This window comes from Xenopus laevis, chromosome 4S, assembly GCF_017654675.1.
Source record: "Xenopus laevis strain J_2021 chromosome 4S, Xenopus_laevis_v10.1, whole genome shotgun sequence".
Lineage (NCBI taxonomy): Eukaryota > Metazoa > Chordata > Amphibia > Anura > Pipidae > Xenopus > Xenopus laevis.
In genome coordinates this window covers 107,539,245-107,566,573 of record NC_054378.1, presented here as the reverse complement: position 1 = coordinate 107,566,573, position 27,329 = coordinate 107,539,245, and the positions used below count along the sequence as shown (strand labels likewise).

General features: G+C 37.9%; 1 protein-coding gene and 1 long non-coding RNA gene across 4 annotated transcripts in view; one reads left to right on the top strand and one right to left on the bottom strand.

Moving 5' to 3' along the window:
- The first annotated feature begins 5,376 nt into the window (after positions 1-5,376).
- itih4.S (inter-alpha-trypsin inhibitor heavy chain family member 4 S homeolog) overlaps positions 5,377-27,329 on the top strand; it is a 50,456-nt gene continuing 28,503 nt past the window's right edge. For 2 of the 3 annotated variants that reach the window (XM_041561698.1, XM_041561697.1), the window contains exons 1-16: positions 5,378-5,519; positions 7,599-7,765; positions 8,253-8,357; positions 10,139-10,301; positions 10,891-11,001; positions 11,077-11,205; positions 11,558-11,674; positions 13,733-13,901; positions 15,377-15,502; positions 16,113-16,294; positions 17,447-17,632; positions 18,225-18,364; positions 21,913-22,073; positions 22,155-22,175; positions 23,922-23,939; positions 24,844-24,861. In XM_041561698.1, coding sequence (XP_041417632.1) covers positions 5,439-5,519; positions 7,599-7,765; positions 8,253-8,357; positions 10,139-10,301; positions 10,891-11,001; positions 11,077-11,205; positions 11,558-11,674; positions 13,733-13,901; positions 15,377-15,502; positions 16,113-16,294; positions 17,447-17,632; positions 18,225-18,364; positions 21,913-22,073; positions 22,155-22,175; positions 23,922-23,939; positions 24,844-24,861 — 1,894 coding nt within the window. In that variant the 5' untranslated portion in view covers positions 5,378-5,438. Of the gene's footprint in view, positions 5,520-7,598; positions 7,766-8,252; positions 8,358-10,138; positions 10,302-10,890; positions 11,002-11,076; positions 11,206-11,557; positions 11,675-13,732; positions 13,902-15,376; positions 15,503-16,112; positions 16,295-17,446; positions 17,633-18,224; positions 18,365-21,912; positions 22,074-22,154; positions 22,176-23,921; positions 23,940-24,843; positions 24,862-27,329 lie in introns of all 3 variants that reach the window. The other variant, XM_041561699.1, reaches the window with a different exon arrangement.
- On the bottom strand, positions 9,445-26,024 carry LOC121393359. The gene is made up of 3 exons (XR_005961018.1): positions 25,396-26,024; positions 25,051-25,125; positions 9,445-10,140 (listed from the first exon to the last, which is right to left on the bottom strand). It is a non-coding gene; the product is annotated as an uncharacterized LOC121393359 (long non-coding RNA).

Here is a 27,329-nt window from a genome sequence, read left to right as displayed (position 1 = left end):
CTGATGTTCAGCGTCATATTTCAAAGTGAACAGAAAAAATGTTACGCAACCAAAGGTTGTAATGTAGTAATTATGGTTGTAAATGTAGTCATTTTGGTAGAGATTTTTGAAAGAATGGATTATTTGACATTTTTAATATGTTATAGTTGCTTTTTTAATTTACTTGTATAGTTGTTGTTTTTGTTTTTTTTTTAAAGTTTTTATTTTTGCAATTTTAACAACAATAAGCAGAGAAGGAAATAGAAAGGAGAAGAAAAGACATGAGGCAAAGGCAGTCATTATGGCTATAATCCTTTTCACTGACTACTGTAAATTTAACCAGGTACCCCATATGGCATCAAATTTCTCTGCGCACCCTCTGGCTAAGTATGTCAATTTCTGACATGGAAGAGTATCATTTACCAGCTTTTGCCAATATTGCAAGGAGGAGGGGGGGGGTCCAAGGACATTCAGTGCATAAGAATGGCTTTCTTGGCGTAATAGAGAAGTTGTAGATAGCAGAGTCTGGAGAAGAATCGAAGTGGAACATCACCAGACAGGCCTAGTAAACAGAGTTCTGGGGGAACGAATATTTGGGAGTGCTAACTTTTCATCCAAGAACTGAAGCATCTTACCCCAGAATCCCTGTATCACCGGGCATGACCAAAATACATGGAACAGAGTACCTACCTCATCTCTGCACTTAGGGCACATATGTGATATTATTGTATATTTTTGCTAATCGGTACGGAGTCAGGTACACTCTGTTTAAAAACTTTACTTGTATGTATCTATCCCTCATTGAGATGGAAATATTTGGAACCATCAGACCACTCAGGAATGTCTCTCTGCCATTTGGTCTTAGATTTTTCCAGGGATGAAGGGCCTTCAGTCGTCAAAATAGTATAGAACCAAGAGAGTGGTTTAGTCAGGTCTTGTCTATGGAGGTAGGTCTCCAGGGTGGTTACAGCAACCCTTATGGATCTAGCAGGAAATTGCATGTTAAAAGCATGACGCAACTGCAGATACCTGAAAAACATATTAGGGGGAGGGTGCATCTCTTGTCTCAGTAAGTCATAAGTTTTACATTCACCACCATTGACAATGTCTCTTAAGGTTATATATAAATAGGAAAAAACACCAGCGTTTATTTGGGACTTAGAAAAATGTTCAACTTTTTTTTTGAGGAACTCCTATCTACTCTATTGCACTTCGCCTGGTCTGAGGTGGCGAAGGCAAGTCTGGCGATAGAGGTAACGGTCAGTAAAATCAAAAACTGGCTAAATTTGCGTAGTAATGCTCTTTCGCCAGACCGAAAATTCACCTGGCGTTAGAGTGCGAAGTTGCGCCAGAGTCTATCTCCTTGGCGAAATTACGCCAGCTACCGTAAGTAAATCGGCGAAGTGCCAAAATGACGTCACGATGGCGAATTTTCACCAGCGTTAGCTACTTCACCCTTTAGTAACTTTCCCCCTATGTATTACGGTTCTAGGCACATCACCCTGAGCTAGCAGTGCCAAAAGTTTTCCATTTTTGTCCCCTTTGTTTGGAGTTGTTTTTGATGTTTTGATTCTAGTTAATGTTTTAAAATAGCCCTCTGTTACAGATATTACAGATACATCTAATAATCTTATTTACTAATCCATGTTCACATTTTCCTACAGACTTACAATGAGTTTTCCGTAGAAACATTTTCCGCATGGAATTATAAAATATCCGTCTCTTTGTGTGAAATTCCTTATACTGTGTAACACGTTTTTGGGCTATTTACACAAACAGGGTTAATCACCAGCTAGTATACTAGAGCATGGGTTACACTAGACTCTAACACTTAAGGCAGGACAGAAGCGTAACTAGAGGGGGACGGGCCTTGGCGCAGGACACGCAGCCGGGCCCCGCCCCCCTCCGTACACCCAGAAACTGTCCGGGAATGTGCGCCGCACAGCAGCGCGCGTACTGCCGGGGGGCCCTGAGGGGGTGCGAGCCCTGGCCCGCTCGCACCCCCTGCTCCCCCGGTAGTTCCGCCACTGAGGCAGGACCTTCCCAAAGTGGAAGAAATGAAGGTGTGGTATAGTGCAATTACAACTCCCACAGGCTACTGTGGTTTAACCAATAAAGAAATGGGCGCCAGGAGGTTCTTGTAAATCAAACAGAACAAAATAACTTTATTTGTCAGAGACCAATGATCTACAGGGTACTTACATAAATACAGAGGCATTTGCAGAATATAAAGGCACTCAGCTCAGACAGTATATCAGAGGCAGATGTAGGTACATTCCCTGAGGCTGTAGTCAAGGCAGTACAACTTCCGTCCAGGCAGAAATACCTCACACGTGGTCTGGATCTCACCCAGTGGAGTAGTCAGGGAGTAGAATCTAAAGCCTGACACCCTATCCACTGTGGTCCATTCACTGTAGGCAAATCTTACAGCATGGGAAGCTATTCCCTGCTACACCTCCTTGATGGAGCACAAAACTGCTCTTTCTCTCTACCCTCACTGTCTTACTGTCCTAGAGAGTCTATAACAATTTTATTCCTGAGACTCACTAGCCTCATTCGTGGGGTCCCTGCTCCCTGACTCATCTCTCTCTAGAGGTTCAGGTCCCTCTAGGGCAAACTGGCTTTACTGGGCCTTGTACCCAGGCTTCCTGGAAACATCTGGATGGGTCAGACACCAGGAGCTAAAGAGGAATATCCAGCCCTTATCACTTACTATACCAAAGTGTGACAGGATCAGGCCAGGCCACAAAGGCCCGGTCCTAGGGCGGCAGATTTTTGGCTGAGGAATGCCACCCAACTGCTCTGTGGGGAGCACTGGGGACGAGTTGCACGCCAGTGCTCTTGCGCGAGGTAGTCTGGCAAATCCGGCGCTGGACAGGATGTAGTCACAGCACCTCCTAGCCAATAACTGGGATATGCAAATTACAACTAGCTACATGGGGGGATACAGGGGCATCTTTGGAAACATAGATATTAACTGCTTCAAAACTATAAAGAAAAGGAACACCAAGAGCCCCAATAGTGTAATATGTATTGGTAAGGGATAATGAAATAAGAGTAGATAACATATACAGTACTCACAAACCAGGGTTACCAATAGGCAACCACTGTAAAGGCAGGTGGGGAGATTGTCCTGACCCCACTCAGGATTAAGAAGTCGCTCTCTGTAGATAGAAAAAGGGTATCAACCCTCCACCCAGGGTGGACTTAGTATTGTATAAAAAGAACAGAGGCGCCAAAAAAATAAAAGGATATAAACGAGTTTAAAAACCAAAACTTGGTAATGCTTCGGAACTATGGTTGCCCTGGTTTGGTACAGAATCACAAAACATAAGGCCGACCAGTCAACCCCCTCCCCCTAATTTCCTGGGCGTTACCAGATTTATGACTCCTTCCCCTGGTCTCCTATCACTTTACCTTATCTCCCTGGTTTTCTACTATCGCTGGTGAAATCAGTCAGTGACATCAGCGGACAATGTATGCATGTGCATCGAGCAACAGTGAATTCAGATAAGTGTAGGCGCATGCACAGTGACGTCACTATGTGTGAACCACCGCCATTCCCCTGCTTTTTCTCCACAACTTGACAGCTCTGATAAGGGTTAATTTACAATGCCCCACAATTGGCAATTTGACAATTTGCCCCACTGCATGGGACATTGTGCACATAGCTGCAGTCCTCTTAGAACAATGCCAGGGTTAGGCAGAGCTCCATTAAGAGGGGTAGGTGAGGGGGAAGCACATACAGTACATACATGCCTAAAGGCAGGTGGTATGGACCTTCACTGAGCATGGAGGGACACGCTTTATCTCCTTAATCAAGAATGACCCTTATAATGTGCAGCATTTGTAGTCTACAACGTTAACCTTTAGTCCCCCATTAACTTGTCCCATTTTCAATGGATCATGCAGAGTCTGAAAAAGTTTAACATTTTTTATAATTGTTAATAATAATAAAAAAAGAAAATACAGACCTATATAAATACCGGAATTAGTTCTTTATAAGAGATTTTCATGATGTATACATTTTTTAATATTAGCCATTCAAATTTATTTTCTTGATCACTTGCATATTTACAACAAGCTGATCACGGTAAGTTGCCCAAAATACATCTCCCATTGGTAAAGATCGCTGGGATTTTAGCCAATCGCATTAAAAACATTATCTCCAATTTTACTACATTTTCCCCATGGTGTTAATTCACGCATAGGTGCAACAGCAGAGCACGTATTGTACTCCACGCTTTACAGAGATGTATAAATATGCCCCAAAGACAAATCTTTTTATAAAAAGTGAAAATATTTTTGTATTTAATACGCGATTTACAATTATGGTTGCCACCTTTCCCTGCCGGTAACTATGGGCAGGGGGTGGGACGATGATGACACGGGGGCAGTGATGTTGTGGGCAGGGCAATAATATGGTGGGCAGAGCTATAACATGGCTATCTGTGATTGGCCTGTTACTGTGTCAGTCTTAGGAAAACTGGGCAGGCAGTTCTGACACTGACAGCCCCCCGAAAACCGAACTGTCCAGGTCAAAACTGGCTACCCTATTACAATTCAAAGAAATGAATAATTTCCTACCAAAGATAACACTAAGGGGCCGATTCACTAAGCTCGAGTGAAGGATTCGAATGAAAAAAATTCGAATTTCGAAGTATTTTTTGGGTACTTCGACCATCGAATTGGTTAAATTCGTTCGAATTCGAACGAAATCGAACGAAAAATCGTTCGACTATTCGACCATTCGATAGTCAAAGTACTTTCCCTTTAAAAAAAACTTCGACCCCCTACTTCGGCAGCTAAAAGCTACCGAAGTCAATGTTAGCCTATGGGGAAGGTCCCCATAGGCTTGCCTGTGATTTTTTGATTTTTTGATCGAAGGATTTTCCTTCGATCGTTGTATTAAAATCCTTCGAATCGTTCGATTCGAAGGATTTAATCGTTCGATCGAACGAATCGCAGGATTTGCGCAAAATCGTTCGACTTCGATATTCGAAGTCGAACGATTTTAGTTCACAGTCGAATATCGAGGGTTAATTAACCCTCGATATTCGACCCTTGATGAATCGGCCCCTAAGATATGATACACAAAATACATACTGTCAGACCAAAGATAACACTCGAAATAAAATCCCAGACTGCAAATGTTTTGTTTTTTGTCTAAAAACCAATTCACTGAATGAACAAATATGGCAAGAATTTTGCATTTAGGCGAGAATTGTTTTTGGATGTGACGCGGGGTCAAAAGTACTATTCTGTGGAAGTGAGAATGATTCTTCTGTTCAGAAATGCAATGGATAGAGATAAAAAATAAATAAATGAAACAAATGTTTGACATTCCTGTGGGTTTCCCAATAGTCTTGCAGGGAAGAAAGTTACCAATTAACTCAGTAGATAGATAGGTCCATGAGACCAAGCTGGGAGATTTTTTCCTATTTTTTAAACATTTCACCATGGATCTTTGGAAGAGTTATGCATTTTTGGAGATACTGCTGATAAATTGCTGCATTGTTTCATTAAGTCATGGAATCAAGGTATGGACAATGTTTATTTTCTGTCTGTGTATTGGTGTTTATGTTATTGCTAATTGTATACAACTTGCATGCAACAAAGATAACTGAAAGGCAGCACAAGAAGTCTGTTGTTAGTATTGTAGTGATATTAAACATTAATAAGGGATCTGGCGTCTTGCCCATATACATTATACTATATTTGCAGTCTTGAAAAACGGTATCACTGTAAATCACCAAAGATCCTACATACTTTGCATTGATTGTTCAGTCTTACAAAGCAACATAATATTTAGCACGGCTCAGGATGTTCCTAATTATAAGTTCCATAATTACCAACAGATGCCACTCAGATCCCAAGTTCTTATGGCGGATAGCTTGGCCATGCTGATCTCTTCCCTGTTCAGAGTGAATGAATTTGGAAAGTTTATAGGTTATATGACACATAAGTGATTAGAGAAAAAGACAGATGCTTTGGTATGATATTGGTATGTGAGTTATCTTGTCATCATCATCATTACCATTTATTTATATATAACCAACAAATTATGCAGTGCTTTACATTAGTTTAAAAAGAACAAATATCTTACAAACTTTTTTACAAACAAGGGTTTTACAGAGTAAGAATAGGATTAGAGGCCCCTACTCGCAATCTAAAGGGTTGGGATACAATTGAAACACAAGCATGAGGGTAAGGCCACACTGGGCGTTTTGGGAGATTTGGTCGCCTGGCGACTAATCGCCTCGTCTTTGCAGCGACCAATCTCCCCAAATGTCTTCCCTCACTCTGCGCCGGCTAAAATGAAAAAACGCTGGCGCTAATCACACGCATCGATTCGTTTTTCGAAGTCGCCTGATGAGGCAACTTCGGAAAACGAACTGCCGCGTGTGATTATCACCGGCTAAAATGAAAAAATGTCCAAAGAGGCAACTTCGGGCGACTTCAGAAAACTAACCGCGTGATTAGCGCTGGCATTTTTTCATTTTAGCCTGCGCAGAGTGAGGGAAGGCATTTGGGGAGATTGGTCTCCCCAAAATGCCCAGTGTGGCCTTACCCTTATAGAAACAAATGGATGATTTATGATACATTAATGTCTAATTAATAAAGCTACATTGAAAAAGCTTCCCTAAACTGGTGGGATTTTAGAGAGTGTTTGAAAGTTTGGAAAGAAGGGGAGAGTCTGATAGCACGAGGTAGAGAGTACCAGAAAGAGACAGAAGCCCAAGAGAAGTCTTGCAGTCGGGAATGGGATGGAGTGATGAAAGGAGAAGATCAGAAGCAGAGTGTGAGTTGTGTGAATGAGTATATTTTGAGATCACTGCTACCAGATGCAAAAACTGCATGTCTATACAACCTTCAGATTAATGTGCAATGACCAACAAAGGGTTCTGATAAAACATGTGGCATCATAAAGAATGTGACCAAGTGATTGTAATCTATGCACACACACAGGAATGTTGTAGTTACTGGACTATGTCCCTTAACCTGTTCACTCATTTGTGTGTGTTCACCTGATTTACAAGGATTATAGGCTCAGGTTCTAAGACCTTAGGACATACCATCTTATCTATTTCTATACTGTGCTCAGATGACCTCAACGCCAGATACACCAATAAAAACTAATTTGTGGTGCCATAATTTCCTTCCTGGCAATAATCAATATTTAATGCAATACAGAATTAGGAACAGCATATAAAACTATTTACAGCATACAACAACAGTCAGTGATTAATTGCTATGGGTCACTGCCCATGTGCAAATTTGTAGAGTGTTCATGAATGAGCCCCTATGTGTCTGTTTCTGATCCTGATACTTCCCAAGCCTTTTTCAAGGTAGTGAATAACTTGTCGTGACTGAATCTGGACCCAGTACCCACACAAATGCAAACCCGTGGTTTTTGGGTTGACAACGTAATTGTTGTACATTGTAGGCAGCCACATCAAAACAAAGGAATAACAAAACAGATCTTCTATGGAACAAAATAAGTGCAAGAAAAGATATTACACACAGTATTCACTTTAGAAGGAGAGTGTGGTATTTTTGAACGCATGTATATGATGCATTGTTCTTAAAGGTGCTGCCATAAAACAATTGTTTTGTAGGAAAATGAGCCGATGGTCATCCAGAGTTTGAATATTGACTGCAGAATAACATCTCGCTTTGCTCGCACCATCATAAAAACTGAACTTCAGAATCAGCTTAATATGTCTCGGGAGGCTGTGTTTGATGTGGAATTGCCTAAAACTGCCTTCATCACCAACTTCAGCATGTGAGTTTATAAAAAGTAATGGACACAAAAATGCAGAATACTTCCAGCTCATCCCCTGCTCAGTATACAAATGAAAAAACAGAGTAGGGCAACATTCTTAACACAATTTTAAACTGTCTTTTTTGACTGTAGGACACAAGCAAGCAATGTTGTCTAGTATGTTCATGTTCTGCCACCAATAGAGTTTTCCAAACTTGTAGAGCTCTCCATATCTGTTCTTTTTGCTTGACTCTGTTTTGGTGACCTCAAAAAGACTTTATTTCTGTATTATCCAATAGTTTAACTAATTGGTGCAACAATTTGATAAACACATCTTAAAATGCAGTGTAGCTGCAGGTCATTTCCTATAGATAACAATGAGCAGCAGTATAAGTAGCTGTTGGACTGCACTTGCTGGAAGGCAGACATAAAGGAGGTCGCATGCAAATGGACAAACCTTTTGTGCTACAAATTACCAGAGCTCAAATGCATTATTTTTATTTTCAAGGACTGTTGGTGGTGTCACAACCAATGGGATGGTGAAGGAGAAGGCCGAAGCAAAGATGCAGTTCCAAAAAGCAGTATCCAAGGGACAAAGCGCTGGTTTGGTTCAGTAGGTGTTGACTTTTATATGGTCATCATTTATATTTTCAGCAGTTCATAGCAAGGCAGACAGTAGAATTTATTGAAGAATTAAAATGATTTTTGCCAGAGTACTTCCTGTTTATGTATACAATATTACATTACATTTCATAAAAGTCAATGTGCAACCCATTTTTGGCACATAAATATACAGAATGCACTGGTGTCCATGATGCCATATAATGTCAAACTCAATGAAAAAATAATTTTCTTTGCATTATGAATTTTACTTTGTATATATACTGTACAGTAGTACAGGCAGCCCTTAAGTTCAGTCCCCAGATGCAATTGGATGATTCTATTATTTTATTATTGCAGATTGTATAGAACAAAATTCAACATATTATTTGCTCTACTCTAAGGGCAGAGACACACTGGTAGATTCAGGGAGATTAGTCGTCCGGCGACAAATCTCCTCTTCTTCAGGGCGACTAATCTCTCCGAACTGCTTTCCCCTGCCTTCCGCCGGCTATAATGAAAATCGTTGGCGGGAAGGGACTTTTCGAAGTCGCCCAAAGTTTCCTCGTGAGGCAACTTCGGGTGACTTTGGAAAACGAATCGATCCGAGTGCCTTCCCGCTGGTGATTTTCATTGTACCAGTCAGAAGGCAGGGGAAGGCAGTTCGGAGAGATTAGTCACCCTGAAGAAGAGTAGATTTGTCGCTGGGCGACTTATCTCCCCGAATCTACCAATGTGTATCTGTCCTTAAGGCATCCAGCACATTTTGAAGTCCACCAAAGGATAATAGGGGACATTTAACCTCTACTCCAGACATTAGTGTTTGCGAACGAAAGGGACATAAAATCATATATATAATTTGATTACCAGTTCAAAGGATAACAAAGGATACATGCAGGGGTTGTACTACCTCGCAAGGATCATAGTTACATAGTTAGTAGTGATGGGTGAATCTGTGGCGTTTCGCCAAATAATTAGCGAAACGTTGAAAAATTAGCGAAACAGGGTCCATTTTTTTTAGACACCGGCGAATTTTCTCTCCGGTTTCGCAAATGTATTCACCAGTGGCGAATCACGGCAATTCGCCGCGAATTTGCGCCTGGCGAATAAATTTGCCCATCACTAATAGTTAGCTGCATAGCTGAAGGAGAAGGAAAGGTTAAATCATTGGGGGGTTTAGCTCAAAAAACAGCAAAACACAGATGGGGGAATGTAATAATGGTCGCTAAAGCAAAAATCATTCGCAATTTATTCACAAAATCACAAATAAATGTTTGCAACGTGAGAAATGTTGCCTTTGTTTTTGCCTCTAATGCGACAGTAGAATATCGACTGCAAATTTTATAGTTTGCCATTTTGTACAGTGTATGTATGTAATAAAACTTCTTAATGAAAAAGTTCTTACATTTGATCCAAAAGCTTACCCCACCTTCAAGAAGGTGTTAAAGGCTCATAATGCACTAAAAGCCTTATGAAGAATATTACATTGCGACATGCAAAATTTATTTGCAAATTTGTTCTCTTTGTGAATTTTATTACATCTCCTCCAGAGTTTTTTAAATATTAAAATTATAGGCACAGAGTATGATCTGTGCATAATCCCCCATTAACTCTTTACCTGTGAATAACATTAAATTACACTGCACTTGTTTTGGTGACCCTCCAGTTTGTGTCCACGGAGCGTAGTTCCATCAAAAACATGGGAGGCATGAGCAGAGGTTTGCGAATAACTGCCTTCATTTATGTCCTTTTACTTGTGTGTTGCTAATGCACCTGTGTTTTCAATAAATCCAGGTCTACAGGAAGGAAAATGGAACATTTTAAAGTCACAGTGAATGTTGCTGCCTTTGCAAATGCGATATTTGTACTGACTTATGAAGAGCTACTGAAACGATATCTTGGGAATTATGAATTATCTTTCAAAGTTAAACCTAAACAGCTTATAGAAAACTTCCAGGTGAAGTCACCCTGCTTTTAGTAAAAATGCTTTCTTTTAAGGACGTAGAGTGGTTTGTGGGCTTTTTGGGTTCAAGCCCCACTGAGGTCCCCCATATTTATGCTTCTCTTAGCCCATAACAAGATTACAATTATGTTAATAACAATAATAATATCACTCGCTCATCCGTCTACAGTTCCAAGAACATTCAGAATAGCAAATAAGCACTCCCCAACAGAAGATTCTGACTCTAGCTGGAAAATATGCTGACTTTGAAGAAGTATCTAAAACAGCAAATTGGTATTCATCCCAGATCCCACCTTCTCATGACTTCAGGCTACTTTGGGAAACTCTAGCTTAGTAATTAAATTGGAAAATCTCAAAAAGTAGCACAGAGTGTCCACAAGATAATACATACAGGCTAATTTACTAATAATTGGCATATTTTTCCCCAGTGCAATGGCCCATAGCAGCCAATAAGCAATTAGCTTTGATCAGCCTAATGCAGTTGGATAAAAAAAAAAATGCAAATTTTGAGTTGGTTACTATGGATCACCGCACAACAACAAATTTGTGTTGTGTTAGTTAACAAGCTAAATTGTTTTTACAGATCAATGCACACCTTGTAGAGCCTCAAGGGATTCGCTTTTTAGAAGCACACGGCACATTCATCACTAATGAATTAACTGATGTAGTCCAAATAAATCGCACAGAGAAACAGGTAATTGGGCTTATATTGGAAAAAGTAGATTCGAAAGAGACTTGTGCTTGATGGAAACTTTTATGTGATCTGCAGGCCCAAATCACATTCAAGCCAACGATGGATCAGCAACGTACATGTCCTGAATGCACAGAAACACTGCTTGATGGGAACTTTTTGATAAAATATGATGTTAAGAGGGAAAATTCAGCTGGGAACATTCAGGTAACGTATTGTTTATGATCTGACACTGCAGAGAAGCAATCAGGTGGGAGTCTATATACTGGGTAACTGAGTCTGGAAGCCATATAGGTTACACCACAAAAAATAAATATTAGGCTCATCCTGTACAATAATAAAATATTCCAGTAATATTTAACACCCACTGCAGCTTGGTGTCCTGACAACGATTTTGTAAGAAAAAAAACCTCTAAAAACAGGAATAAACTGTGAATTTGGTAGGCTGCAGATTAGACATCACCACTTTTGCGAATAAACTAATGCCTAATACTTTGCTGGTATAAAATTAAATAAATTATATTGATTAATATTGATATAAATCTGATTATTTTTGCAGATTGCCAATGGATACTTTGTGCATTACTTTGCTCCTGCCAGCCTTCAAAAAGTGCCAAAGAATGTTGTCTTTGTTATTGATCACAGTGGGTCAATGCATGGGCAGAAAATTAAGCAGGTAAATGTCTAAACATCTCCTAGATTTTGTCAGATTCAAGATAAATGATAGAATGTGTTGCTACCAGGACCATGAAATTTGTAGTAGGAAAACAAATTGCATTAGAAGAGTTCCACCTTGTGGTAGATTTAATAGAGCTTTGCTGACAATCACTGTTATACAGAAGGCTTAATTTGTTAGCAAAATTAAATTACATTACAATGTTTTGTATAACTTGTAAATAATCATATTTACTAGTTAATAGATATTGCATTTGCATAATTTCATATTCTAATTTAATTGTAAATTGCCCTGTCCCTATAACACAATGGCAGCAATGCAGACATCATAAAAATACAAATATAAGATTTTTGTGGGGGAAACAACATAAAAGTCAATCATGCAAAAAATATGTGTAATGTTAGCTATTTCTTCCTGTGTGTGAACAGTTTACCTTAACCTCACCTACCTTTACCATAACCTTTTACCACTGATATCAACCCAGCTGCCGGTGGAAAAAACATAAACCATTTTATAGCTTGCCCTGGTGCAAAGCTTATGTAAAAAAATCTTCTTGCATTATATATATATATATATATATATATAGTCAAATACAAGAGTCCTCTGCACTCAACCCATTATCAATATATTTAAGACAGCGACATTTTGTGCATACTGCTACTAAAAAATGCCTTACCCTTTAAACAAAACAGGGATTGTTTGTCCATATATTGCAATATATTTAAGCTGGCCAACTACGTCAAAGTCATCCCATATCTGGCCAGTCCTATGCTCAATTTTATCTGATTCATTAAGAATTCTATTGCTTCATTATACATTTTACAAAGGGACTAGGTATTACCTGCAACTTAACTTGCTGCAACAGGAGCAGTGACCAGCTCTATGTTGTAGCTCCCACCCTTCCCAGCTATAGTCAGGTGATCCCACTGGTGTCTAATAAAAGGGCAGCCAAGTATGGAGGTTTACTTTGAAAGCAGCAAGTTAAGTTGCAGGTAATACCTAGTCCCTTTGTAAAATGTATAATGAAGCAATAGAATTCTTAATGAATCAGATAAAATTGAGCATAGGACTGGCCAGATATGGGATGACTTTGACGTAGTTGGCCAGCTTAAATATATTGCAATATATGGACAAACAATCCCTGTTTTGTTTAAAGGGTAAGGCATTTTTTAGTAGCAGTATGCACAAAATGTCGCTGTCTTAAATATATTGATAATGGGTTGAGTGCAGAGGACTCTTGTATTTGACTATATGTATTTTGTGGTCACAGCCTCATTGCACCCCCGCCTAATGGTTTTAAAAAATAGTGGTGAGCACAACTTTCCCTTGTTTGTTATAGTTTATACAGGAGCAGTGACCAGCTCTATGTTGTAGCTCCCACCCTTCCCAGCTATAGTCAGGTGATCCCACTGGTGTCTAATAAAAGGGCAGCCAAGTTTGGGAGTTTTACTTTGAAAGCAGCAAGTTAAGTTGCAGGTAATACCTAGTCCCTTTGTAAAATGTATAATGAAGCAATAGAATTCTTAATGAATCAGATAAAATTGAGCATAGGACTGGCCAGATATGGGATGACTTTGACGTAGTTGGCCAGCTTAAATATATTGCAATATATGGACAAACAATCCCTGTTTTGTTTAAAGGGTAAGGCATTTTTTAGTAGCAGTATGCACAAAATGTCGCTGTCTTAAATATATTGATAATGGGTTGAGTGCAGAGGACTCTTGTATTTGACTATATGTATTTTGTGGTCACAGCCTCATTGCACCCCCGCCTAATGGTTTTAAAAAATAGTGGTGAGCACAACTTTCCCTTGTTTGTTATATATATATATATATATATATATATATATATATATATATATATATATATATATATATATATATAATACACCACCTTCAAGCACATCTTAAAAATGTGCTGTAAAATGTAGAATATTTTCTTATTTATTCAAAAAAATGTATTCATTTGCAGTTTTTACTACATTCCTCCATTACAGTTTAAGGTTGCTGATTTTTGTAAAAATGTCTTTAAATGTCTTTAAATACTTTCATTTTATAGACATACGAAGCCTTCTTAAAAATCCTGGCAGATCTACCAGAAGAAGATCATTTTGGAATTTTAATATTCGATGATAAGGTGGATAAGTGGCAGAATACCCTTGTTAAAGCAGTGCCTGAAAATATAATAAAGGCAAAAGAATTTGTCTCCAAGATTTCGGCAAGAGGAGGTAAAATATTGACATATTTGAAATGCTGAAACACAGCATGATGAATAGAATGTGACTTTGCCTCATTCAGGTTTTCGTCCATCAAGTTTCTGAAATTCTAATGTTTTTATAAATAAGCTCACTTTTGAGTTTGGTGAGTTTTTTTCCAGTTTTTTTCAACTCAAAAACAACAAAAAAACTCTCAAAGTCACAAATTGAATTTTGTTACACAGGCCTACAAGGGACAGATTTATCAAAAGTTATTTTTCAAATTTACTTACTTTATAATATTGAATGTGCCTTTATTTATGAAAAAATCAACTATCTCATCACTTAAAAACAAATCACATTCTGCTCTTCTCAAGTCCACTCATTATCAATGAGTCTAATTAATAATGAATTTGCATGACATTTGGAAATAAATCTCCCATTGACTTTTTCATGCAATTAGTTTTTTTGTGCTTTATGAACTTCAAAAATTTGAGTTTTGTGATTACTGCTGCACAAAACTTAAATTGCTGTAAAAACTCAGATTTTGATAAATTGGTCCTATAAGTGTTGGACATTGGTATCACTGTATTTCAAATATTGCCTTGTTTAAATGATCTTTCTCATTCTCATATTCTCTCATTCATGTTTTAATTGAAACCTAAAACATAAAATACAAACAACTTAGTAGTGACAAATGGGAACCTCAGCCCTGCAATGATTGCCATCCTCAAAAGCCATATTGCCAGTCAAGAGTCTAGTAATTAGTATTTGCTGTTGTTGCTTTAGAAGTTGTTTTATTGCGTTGGGTAACTTTATCTAAGAAAGCTTTTTAGTATAAATGCCATCAGAAATCATTGGACAACAATATTGTCTAATATTTATCAATATTATTGTCTTCTTCCTTTAGACAGTAGTTTTCAAACATTTTTCAGTTCAATTCAGTTCAATTGAATCCAAAAACTTTGCCCAGGGCCACCTGTCCAGGTCCAATCTTTTGGCCATGAAATTAGTATATAAAGGAAAATATCAGTGTATGGATGATTCAGTCATAGTTTTTAGAATTACTAGAACAACAAAGGCATACTCTCTCCAAATCTCACCCTAACTGACCTTTGAGCTCACTTTAAGGTATATATAGGAGAGCTAATGGCTGTACTTTGGCAAATCTCTACTAAAAAGTAATTAGCCTTCCGGTTGTACCACACATGAATAAGTACTTTAGTGTAATTGCACACAAGGAGATTTCTAGAATTGGTGGGGAAGACCTGGAAGACAGGTGCACATCATTTGAAAATTCAGAAACTCATCCAGAACATGGTGCTTGGAGGAGACATATTGAAATTATGTTCCCCACTTACTGGGCAAAAATATCTCTTCAGGCAACTTTATAAATGACCTAGGGTGCAATTATGCTTCATTACGGTATTTACTTAATGTCAGGCATTGTGATATATGATGGCACTTTACAAATATGTATTAATATTTATTATTTTGCCCACATTCAGGCACAGATATAGATAAGGCCTTGCTTACTGCAGTGAAAATGCTCAAACATAGCTCAAGGAGTAAACTTTTACCCAAAATAAGCACTTCCATAATATTATTCCTCTCAGATGGAGAGCCAACATCTGGTAAGCACCTTCTGAACTTAATTGTTTTATTCTATTCCATTAGAATGATGCAGATTTTGAAGTAGGTCACGAAGTAAGGTTTTAAATGTGTCATGTAAGATTTCATTTATGCAGCTCGGCTAACTGGCTCTGTATGTTCTCAGGGGCTATAAGCATTGTAGATCTATATGTTGCCTTAGGACAGAACAGAGTAAAACTCAGTCAACTCTTAATAGTATCAATTTTGAGAATGTACGCTACATACCAAGATGGTGGTGGTAGCAGTATATCTCATAGGCAATCTTAGTTGATTTCTGTAATGGTTAAGAGTAAAGTGCAGTGATGCAGTTGGGACCAGAAAAATCTCCACAATTCCTACCCACTCAGAAGCCATGTTTCAAAATCTTGCAAGGATGATATATTTATGATATCACAATATATTGATTGTAATCAGAACTGCAGTTGAGCAAATAGTGCAAACAGTAATTTTCCCCTTATAACCTTTCTCAAAGAGCATAATGAAAGGTACCAATAAATCCTGTGGAACTGCTTCTATATGGAAATAGAAACAATATATATTAATCTACCTTTATATTGTTCATATTTTAATTGACTGTTTACATTTTTACAGGAGTCACTAACCACAATGAAATAATCAATAATGTTAAAAAAACCATTGAGAGACAGACCACACTGTACTGTTTGGGATTTGGTAATGATGTTGACTTTAATTTTCTGGAGAAACTGTCTTTGGAAAATGGTGGATTAGCGAGGCGGATATATGAAGACTCGGATGCTGCCCTGCAGTTACAGGTGAGATGTTAATCATGCAGTATAGGGTTTCTCTATATAACTAATCCCATACGATGGGTTTAATTCAATCTGTAATATAAAAATCCCAGCAGGCAAGACATTAGGCCAGACATCTCCATGGTCAGAGACGGAGCTGTCACTGGTGTGGAATAAGGTCATATTACACTTCTGCTTGTTTCATCAGCAATTGCAAAGGCACATGTATTAAAGATTTATCTCTGGATATTTTTTTTACTTTGCCTTTACACAAGTGACACAGGATGTATCTGACTGTATGAATAAGTAGCTCAATTGAATTTAATTTGTTTTTCCTCCCTTCCTTCCTCACTATTTGCAATTTGCAGTGGGAACTAAACAGAGGCGTGTTAAAGCTCATTGCTGTTGTTGATCTCTAACAGACCATTGAGCAGAATAGCATTCGGTTGCTCAAAAAAGCCAAACACATTATAGTGAATTCACAAATATTTTCTTTAATAAATCAATTGTCAATCTGTAAAGTTCCTGACAGTTGGGAAAGTGTTGATTAACAGTAAGGGGCTGATTCACTAACTTCGAGTGAAGGATTCGAAGGTAAAAAACTTCGAATTTCGAAGTTTTTTTTGGGCTACTTCGACCATCGAATGGGCTACTTCGACCTTCGACTTCGAATCGAAGGATTCGAAGTAAAAATCGTTCGACTATTCGACCATTTGATAGTCGAAGTACTGTCTCTTTAAAAAAACTTCGACCCCCTAGTTCGCCATCCAAAAGCTACCAAAGTCAATGTTAGCCTATGGGCTAGCTTGGCTAACTTTTTTTGATTGAAGGATATTCCTTCGATCGTTGGATTAAAATCCTTCGATTCGAAGGATTTTATCGTTCGATTAAAGGAATTATTCTTCGATCGTTCGATCGAACTATCTGCGCTAAATCCTTCGACTTCGATATTCGAAGTCGAAGGATTTTAATTCCTAGTCGAATATCGAGGGTTAATTAACCCTCGATATTCGACCCTTAGTTAATCGGCCCCTAAATATTTCTTAAGTATTCCCCAGTTGCATATTTGGAATGTGTTTATTTTTTAACTTCTAAATAAATACTGTATATTTGATTAGATGCCGTGTTAGATACAACTAAAAATGCATTAGATAATTGTGGTTTCATTTCCTGCAGGGTTTCTATAATGAAGTTGCAAACCCATTGCTTCTGAATGTTCAGCTCGAGTACCTGGATAATTCGGTATCGAATTTGACCCAGAACAACTTTAGACATTATTACCAAGGTTCTGAAATTGTTGTTGCCGGACACATAAACAATGATATTCTGGAGCGTTTAACAACAGAAGTAGTTGGACAGGGGGTGAGTCTTTTATTTGACAATGACTGTTGCATTTAAGATTTATGTTGGCTGAATCAAATTGAACCTCACTAGCTCCTCAGCTCAGTCAAGTGTCTTTAAGTGTCATATCTACCAATCTGTGTATAAAAGATGATCATTGGGTCCTTGCCACTGCTTTTCTTCTGTAGTAGAAGTCTTAGGGGTAAATTAATCAAAAATCAAGTTGGCGGGTTTTTTTTGATTTCAGAATTGCAGTGAAACATAGACATGGGAGAGGCATGCAAGTGTTTTCTGAAACACTGAATAGTCAGGATTTATTTAAAAAAAAAAACATGAAGTCACCAGGAAAAACTCGGCAAGTAAAAGCTAGTGAGTTTTTATAGAAGTCAATGGGAATATACTTTAGAAAACATTTGGGATTTCAGCCTCATTGAAAAAAATGGAACACGATGGTTCTTTCTGGTATGCAACTTTTTTTCAACAAAACAAATGTCTGACACCCCAACTATCAGGAATGAACTGCAACAGTCCCACTATTTCAAGTTGCCTCCACTGTACTGAAATGAGATTGCGCTGCTAAATGTTGGATAAAGTGATGTTTCTTTTGGTGCAGGTTTCAGAGCAGTTTTCAATGAATGTAGAAACAAATATAACAGAAGTAGAAGAAGCTACCAAGGAACTGCATTACATATTTGGAGACTTTACAGAAAGACTATGGGCTTACCTCACCATTGAGCAGCTGCTAACACAACAGTAAGGGGCATTGCATGGATTATCATCATTATACGGAGTTATAAAGTGCCAACATATTCTACAGTGCTGTAATTAATGGGTATATACATTGAAAATACAGATTGCTCACACAAATACAACTGATCAACTATACAAAAAGTAAAAAGGATCCTGCTACAAAGAGCTTACAATCTAAAAGGAGAAGAGGTTGAGGCACAAGCTATAGGAATGGGCAAGATGAGAAATCAGCAAGGTGCGAAATGCAGCATATAGAGGTCCATTTATGAATTTTAATGGTATTAGAAATTTTTAAAACCACAATTAAACTTTATTAGGGGAATGTAATTTCTTCCTCACAAAGTTTGCAAACAAACGGCTTTTGGGAACATGTATGTAATAACATTTCGCAATCAAAGCGTTTTTTGCAACAACATATTAAACTAAATTCCAGAGCTAACTGTTGGTTAGTTAGCAATAATGAGTGATGTAATATTCGTCAGCGAATTAATTTACATTGCAAGCAAAGATAAACGCCATTTTAAACAACGCTTGTGATTTTAATTACATACCATCTTGTTTCTCTTAAACCATGAATGCCATGAAAGTTATTTAAAGATACTAATATAAAGAGTACGAACAGAAAAAAAAATGACGAATGGTCTGGAAAAATATGAATATATCTAAAATTGTTAGTTTTTTAGACAATTCCTAGCGAAAGAAATCGTAAAACCTCTAAAAGTCTGAATGGTTAAAAATGTCCAATCGGATCAGCGCAGTTATCATTTACTCCTATGGGACCTTTACTTGGAGAAGTATTAGAGTTATTTGTGGTTTTTACACATAATAACTGTCGACTTTATAGAGTTTTAGAGAAGAAAAAAAAAATTGTAGTGAAAAAAATAAGATGTATTAAAAAAAGGAAATGCAAATGTTAGTAAATAGGCCCCATAGGGTGCACTATAACTATGTTAGGCTAGATGAGAAATTGTCAGGTTTGGCCACAGGTGAGTGTCTGGCAGGTAGGAGCCTATGTGCTTTGTAACAAGGCTAATACAGGAACGGGAATTGATGATAAGCAGAAGACATACAATATTATGAAGAAATATGATTTATTATTGAAGCCGTAAACAATGAAGAATAGGGGGGATGAGTGCTTATTTACTTGTGATAAAAAGATTCCATTTAGAATGGAAGGATTAAACTGATAAGTTGCCGCTTTGATTAGACAGGAGTTGGTATTGCAGAGAAGTTCATTTATTAAAGTCTAAACAAAAAGAACACCAAGAGCCCCAATAGTGTAATATGTATTGGAAAGGGATAATGAAATAAGAGTAGATAACATATACTCACAAACCAGGGTTACCAATAGGCAACCACTGTAAAGGCAGGTGGGGAGATTGTCCTGACCCCACTCAGGATTAAGAAGTCGCTCTCTGTAGATAGAAAATGGGTATCAACCCTCCACCCAGGGTGGACTTAGTATTGTATAAAAAGAAAAGAGGCGCCAAAAGAATAAAAGGATATAAACGAGTTAAAAAACAAAAACTTGGTAATCAGAGGAGGCAGTAGTGGACTTACCTCCTCCAAGCAGACACAAAACGACTGTAATTAAGCAGTCAAAATTTATTAACGAACTCCAATCAGTGCAACGCGTTTCATGGGCTCAGACCCGCTTCGGCAATAAACATAGGAGTTACAGCTGTGAATTTCAGAGACCAAAGTGACAAATAGTATGCTGTATGCTTATTCGTCAAAACAAAAGCTTTTTTAGTATTACAAAATATGTATGGTGGTCATTATTCTGGGATAAAGGTATGGTGCAGGGACTAGTTAGCTATTAATAAAAATAGGGGGATTTTTTGGATATACCAAAGTAAAGGTTGAGTAAAGTATTAGAGGATACAACAATTATACAGGTGAAGTAAATAGGGTAAGAAGGAAGTGCAGTGAGCAAAAACGTAGTGGGGCTGCAAAGTTAATATAAACATATAAGGCATAGAGTGGTGTGTGATAATAAATAACAAGACTCACCATCTGGCAGTAGTATACACACTTAGCGCCTCTGTGTCGGTAGAGGACGCCTGAGTGTCTTTTATAGTGAGAGTTTGGAGGGGAACCAGCATCTTACAAACAGGAAGTGCATCATAGGGGGGCGGGGTTAAGGCAAAAGGTTCAATACTATAGTATAGGAAGTAAATAGTCGCCATGTTGGGAGGGGCAGTGTGGGCGTTACTTAGCCGCCATGTTGGATGAGACAGAGTAGTGGAATAGGTACATAAAAGTGCGTGAGGGTACACATACTGTATAAGAAATAGGGGAGTGTTGATCATATTGATGTGGGCAAGCGGCTATAATTATAGCTATAATTATAATTATAAATTGTTAATAAATTTTGACTGCTTAATTACAGTCATTTTGTGTCTGCTTGGAGGAGGTAAGTCCACTACTGCCTCCTCTGATTACCAAGTTTTTGTTTTTTAACTCGTTTATATCCTTTTATTCTTTTGGCGCCTCTGTTCTTTTTATACAATTTATTAAAGTCTGATTTTTTTATGGTCGGATTTTTATAGAGGAAAAACACAATTTTTTCATAGAAAAAGATTTATTAAACCTGACGGTGTCCAAATAAAAAAGTACTCCATCTCTGACCTGCCAAATTAATGCAGAAGTCAATGACGTTGCATTTTGAAGATATCCAGGCATGCGCTGGGTTTTGTTCAATAATCCGAAGATTTTGTGGTTTCGGACGTCAAATCCAAAAAATTTGCAGGTTGCAGGTGTCAAATTCAAAAAAAGTACTATTTGGGTTTTTTCACGATTTTCCCGCACAATAAATTTTTGTAAAAATTTATTGATAAACAAGGGGAAAAGTCATGCTGATTTGGTCGGAGTGGTTTTCAGAAAATAGTGAAGAAAAATTGAAATTTTGATAAATAACCCCTTAAAGCAATTGTATTGTGAGGGCAGATCTTTAAAGTCTTTACCATGGAACAAATATGTTCAGCAGACTAGACAGAGAACAATACAGCTGATGTAAAAACATTTTGTGACTAAAACATGTGGGGGCAAATTTACTTAACGTTCGACGGCCGAATTGAAATCCTTCGACTTCGAATATTGAAGTCGAAGGATTTACCGCAATTCGTTCGATCGAACGATTAACTCCTTCGATCGAACGATTAAGACCTTCGAATCGATCGATTCGAAGGATTTGAATCCATCGATCGAGCAATTTTTCTTCGAGCTAAAAAAGCTAGCAAAGCCTATGGGGACCTTCCCCATAGGCTAACATTGACTTCGGTAGCTTTTAGGTGGCGAACTAGAGGGTCAAAGTTTTTTTTTTTAAAGAGACAGTACTTCGACTATCGAATAGTCGAACTAATTTAGTTTGAATCATTCGATTCGAAGCCGTAGTCGAAGGTCGAAGTAGCCAAAAAAAACATTCGAAATTGAAATTTTTTTCCTCTATTCCTTCACTCGAGCTAAGTAAATGGGCCCCTTCATGTTCACAAAATAAATTCTTATAGCACAAACAAAACAAAATAAACCAGTGCATTTATTCTCCGCAGGATTTTGGCACAGGGGGAAAACAAAGAAAAGATCACCAAACAAGCCTTGGAATTATCTCTCAAGTACAATTTTGTGACTCCAATAACCTCCATGGTAGTTACTGCCCCTGAGGACAATGATGAAAATAAGGAATTTATTGCAAATAAACCAAAGGAAGGAGGTAAGTCACACATTTAATTACTACTACATTTAGCATTAATATGTTAAAATATGTCTTAATAACATTTTCCTTTTTTTTCAGCTATGAATGATTATGATACAGGTAAATAGTATATTAATATGCTGTTAAAGAATTTAGCATTTTTGAGAAAGTCTGAGGGTGTGGGCATGGCCTGTCCACAAAGTAAACCCTATTAACTTGTAACCTATGAGGTATCAACGTGCTGTGTGTCACCCTTGTAAGTGAAAGTCTTGGAAGCCCTTAGAAAATCATTATCAACCAACTGAGGGTTTTAGATTTTACACAATTTTTTGAAATCAAAGATTTATATAGCACTGCTTGTTATAGGGTGTCTTCTCTATGCTTGTTGTTATACTTCCCCCATGGTGTTATCATTACAGGCCCTAGGACACTCATTCTAACAACTTTCACTGTGACATCATATTTAGGGGGTTATTTATCAAAGTCCGAATTTACCTCAATATTTTCTGCTACAAACTCCGATCAAATCCGCTCGGGTTTTTAACGCTTATTTATTATTACATTTTCCCGAAAATTTGCTTTGCTGGAAAAAAAATCAGAATTTCACAATTTTTTCGGATTTTTTCATCTGATTTTCAAGATTTTCACCTGAAAACTCCCGGGGTATTGCACGAAACCCAGCGCACATCAAAAAATAATTGGGACTTCTCCAATTGATTTACAGTATATGCAACCTCAACAGGTCTGAGGTGCCGGATTTTTAGATTCAGACTTTTCCATCCTCGGGGTTTAATAAATTCTGAAAAATTCAGAATTTAAAAGTCCGATTTTATTAAGAAAAAAATGATTTTGTGATTTTTGCATTCGGAGTTTAGTAAATAACCCCTTATACATTTGGTTAAACAATCCAATTAACCCCAATGTTGCATTTGCTGGAAAACATGGTTCTGAGGTTGTAATGTAATCACAGTCACACATTTTCATCTACGTTTTGCAGCCCAAATAAGATTTCATAGAGTTGGCCAAAAAATTGTTATTGCCGAATGGTTGTTGTGGTTTACTAGAACTAGCACATAATTTGTAACTTTCATTATGCCAGTATTATAGGCTTCAACAATGTGGCCTCCTGTTTCGGAGCCCACAATATTGTTAAGACGAAGGGAATATTGGTTGGCAAGTCTTTTATGACTTACAGAAGTAAATGTGCAGTGCTAGAAATTAACCTTGATTTGTGAGATATGTTCAGTAACCTCTTTTGAACCAACCGTTTATTCTGATGCAGTCCCAATAACACTTACCCTACAATATGCTGTTTATATTCATTGCAACTGGATCCTCTCCATCTCAAAAAATTAAAACCCTTATTTGTTTTATTAGCTTTTAATGAATGGAAGAAGAACCTTTGAAGCTGTTAGCTTTTAATTAGTCACCGGTTCTATATTATAAAGTACAGGTATTTGGACCTGTTATCCAGAAAGCTCGGGACCTGGGGCTTTCCGAATAACGGATCTTTCCGTAATTTGGATCTTCATACCGTAAGTCTACTAGAAAATCATGTAAACATTAAATAAACCCAATAGGCTGGTTTTGCTTCCAAAAAGGATTATCTATATTTTAGTTTGGATCAAGTACAAGGTACTATTTATTATTACAGAGAAATTTTTTAAAAGTTGGATTATTTGATTATAATGGAGTCTATGGGAGACTGCCTTTCCGTAATTTGGAGCTTTCTGGATAATGGGTTTCGGGATAACGGATCCCATACCTGTATATGGACATGAAGATACCCATCCTTTCTATTATTTACTGTATATCCATGAGCTAACTGAAATTTATATGGACTAATTATATATTTTTTTATTACAGAGTCAAGTGCTAAAACGTGTAAGTAATTGGGACATTAAAGCACTGCTAAATAATTAACACTTTGGGGCACATTTACCTAGGGTCGAATCCCTCGATATTCAACCGTCGAAGTAAAATCCTTCGACTTCGAATATCGAAGTTGAAGGATTTAGCGCAATTCGTTCAATCGAACGATCGAAGGAATAATCGATCGATTAAATCCTTCGAATCGAACTATTCAAAGGATTTTAATCCATCGATAGAAGGATATTCCTTCGATCAGAAATTTGTTAGGAAGCCTGTGGGGACCTTCCCCATAGGCTAACATTGGCCTCGGTAGGTTTTAGGTGGCGAACTAGGGGGTCGAAGTATTTTTTAAAGAGACAGTACTTCGGCTATTGAATAGTCAAACGAAACCTTGAATAGAATCCAGGACCCCAGAGCTGAAAGACAGCAATGCTACCAACTGCACCACCATGCTAAAAATGAACTTCAAAATCTTTTCAAAAAAAAATCTTATCAATAAGCCACTATAAATATGCTGTGCACTCACCGATAGCAACGTTGGGTCTAGGTTTACATGCCCCAAATATTTCCTTGTTTTTTTCACAAATGTTTTTTTCTTTGTATAAATACTGAATAAAGTTATTTTGAATATGCATATTAGGCCTACATCAATCTGTAAGCAGACCAAACTAGGATTGGTGAACAGGTTTAAAACACTTAAGGCATTTGGGATTCCTTTGGGATGTTTTTTTCCCCTATGAAAAACTTTTTTTAATAGTTCAGACTAGGCAATTTAGGCCTCCATATCTTTAACATACCGACATATATGACAGAGCTACAACTCTTCTTTTCATTACTATAATAACCTGTGTGTCCTGAATTACATCTCTTCATTTAATATATTGTTTAACATTTCTTCTCATTTCTTTATGTGCAGTGGATTTACATTATTTTGGTAAGTAGGGCTTATTTTTATTACAGGGCTTGTTTTTGCTTCTTTTATTGTCTACAATTGATGCACAATCACACAGCCACCATTTTTAGGGTACTTAAAATATAACTTACTATTTTCCTGCATTTGTAGGTGTTTAGGTGTTTTGGTTGTTTGTTTGTTTAAAAAGAAAACAGGCTGCTTCAAACTCACCCCCTGTGTGTCCTTATTCGTGTAGCTCCATTCTTTAGTTGTAATGATCCAGGTGCTCTGCCATCAGCGTCCCCACTGAAATTATAATTGCTCAAAAGATGAAAAGGCGGCACTCCGGTATGATAAAAAGGTGGTTTTATTCCAACAGGTCACTGACCAACATCACCTGACGCATTTCGGGAGTAACTCCCTTAATCATAGGCTTACAGGCACAGTTGTGTCACTTCCTTAAAGGACCAGTAACATCAAAAAAAAATGTAAAAATTTGTTAGTGCACAATGAAAAATAAATACCAAGACAAATGGAACTTTTAAAAAGCAAAGACTCTATTAAGAAATAACTTACATAAAATCCACTTCCTGTCCTCTTCAGAAACGGCGAAAAGGTGACCATCCACACTGCATCGATCGATTTCTCCTCCCTGGCTATTCACTGACAGGCATCCTCCTCCCGGCGTCCATGCAAGCTGTGTCTGAGGCTCTTCACTCCTTTCCCGTGGATCAGCTTCCCTCCTCCGCTCACCTCCCTCTCTGTCTTCCCTCCTCCCTACTCTCAGAGAGAGACATGCGGCGCCTGATTACAACCCAGGAAAGGCGCACGTTACAGGCTCTCCTCTCCTTCGCTGAGCAGTAAGCGATCCTTGCCTGAGCCCTCCCCTCCCACGTGGGAACTGACCTGGGATTAACCCTATCGCTGCCGATGCACGGTGAAGAGGAGAGCCTGTGACACTGCTGGACGCCTGTAACGTGCGCCTTTCTGTTCTGCCTGGGTTGAAATCAGGCACCGCATGTCTCTCTCTGAGAGTAGGGAGGAGGGAAGACAGAGAGCGAGGTGAGGAGAGCGGTGGAGGGAAGCTGATCCATGGGGAAGGAGTGAAGAGCCTCAGACACAGCTTGCATGGAAGCCAGGAGGAGGATGCCTGTTAGTGAATAGCCAGGGAGGAGAAATCGATCGATGCAGTGTGGATGGTCGCCTTTTCGCCGTTTCTGAAGAGGACAGGAAGTGGATTTTATGTAAGTTATTTCTTAATAAAGTCTTTGATTTTTAAAAGTTTCATTTGTCTTGGTATTTATTTTTCATTGTGCACTAACAAATTTTTACATTTTTTTTTATGTTACTGGTCCTTTAAATAGGTCATACAACAGTGACCTCTACAGGTCTACTAATAAAATGACAACATGTATGTGACTTAACCCTAGTGGTAGTCTAGTCATAAAAAAACATTTTTATTTTGACCATTAAAATCAAGTTATATATGTTAAAACTGGGGTATGCTCCAAAAGGAGCTATCTTTTGCCATAAGCTGAGAAGTGTGCCAACAATTAATTTTAGGATCTCCATTATGTATGTATCCTTGCTTTCCCATAGAAGTTACGAATCTGTAATATAATATATATGTTTATATGTAAATGTGTGTTTCTAAGGGAAGCAGTTTAATAGGGCCTTGTTATAACCAAATTTTGAAAGGAGGGGGGGAAAGATATATGCTTAATAGGTATGATACCCAGTACATGCGTATAGACATAATAAATATGTGTAGATACAAGATTCAGAAAGGAACGTTATGTTGAAGCCGTATTGTAGGCATATTTGGAAAAAAAGGGGGGGGGAGTGCTTTTGTTAAATACAAGGTAGAAATTGGATTATTTATACATTTTTTTCGAATGCGTTAATATAGATACATAAGATCATGTCTTGGGTTTAAACCTTTCGTTGTTCTGGTATCTAGTTCCAGGATCCAGTAGGCTTCCCTTAGGTTCATGGGGCGCAGAGTGTCACCCCCTCTCACGGGGATCCTTACTTGTTCAATAACTGTTACACCTAGTTTGTTTGTTTATATAAACAAGGTGCTGTGTAGCCATGGGGGCAGCCATTCAAGTCTTAGGTTACATAGCAGATAACAGATGCACTCTGCAGAATACTATTGTATTTTATTACAGAGCTTACTGTCTCTGCTATCTGCCAAATAACCAGGGCCTTTTCTCCTTTTTCACCCTAAGGCCCCAGACACACATGCATTTTTTTCGGCGCATTCACGGTTCTTAAAAAAGCCGACCTTTATGTGGATGTGTAAAACAATCCCCTTTCATGATATTGCTACTATGTGCACATGGCAAACATGGAAATGTCCCCTTTGATTGGTACCCAAAACATTGCCTTTGGCACTTATGTAAAGTTGTTCAGTTGTTTTTATTGATTTGTATTTATTCCTCTGACTCAGGATTGCTGGAATGAATAATAATGGGTTGCGGCATGATGGTTTATAGGCTTTTTTCAGT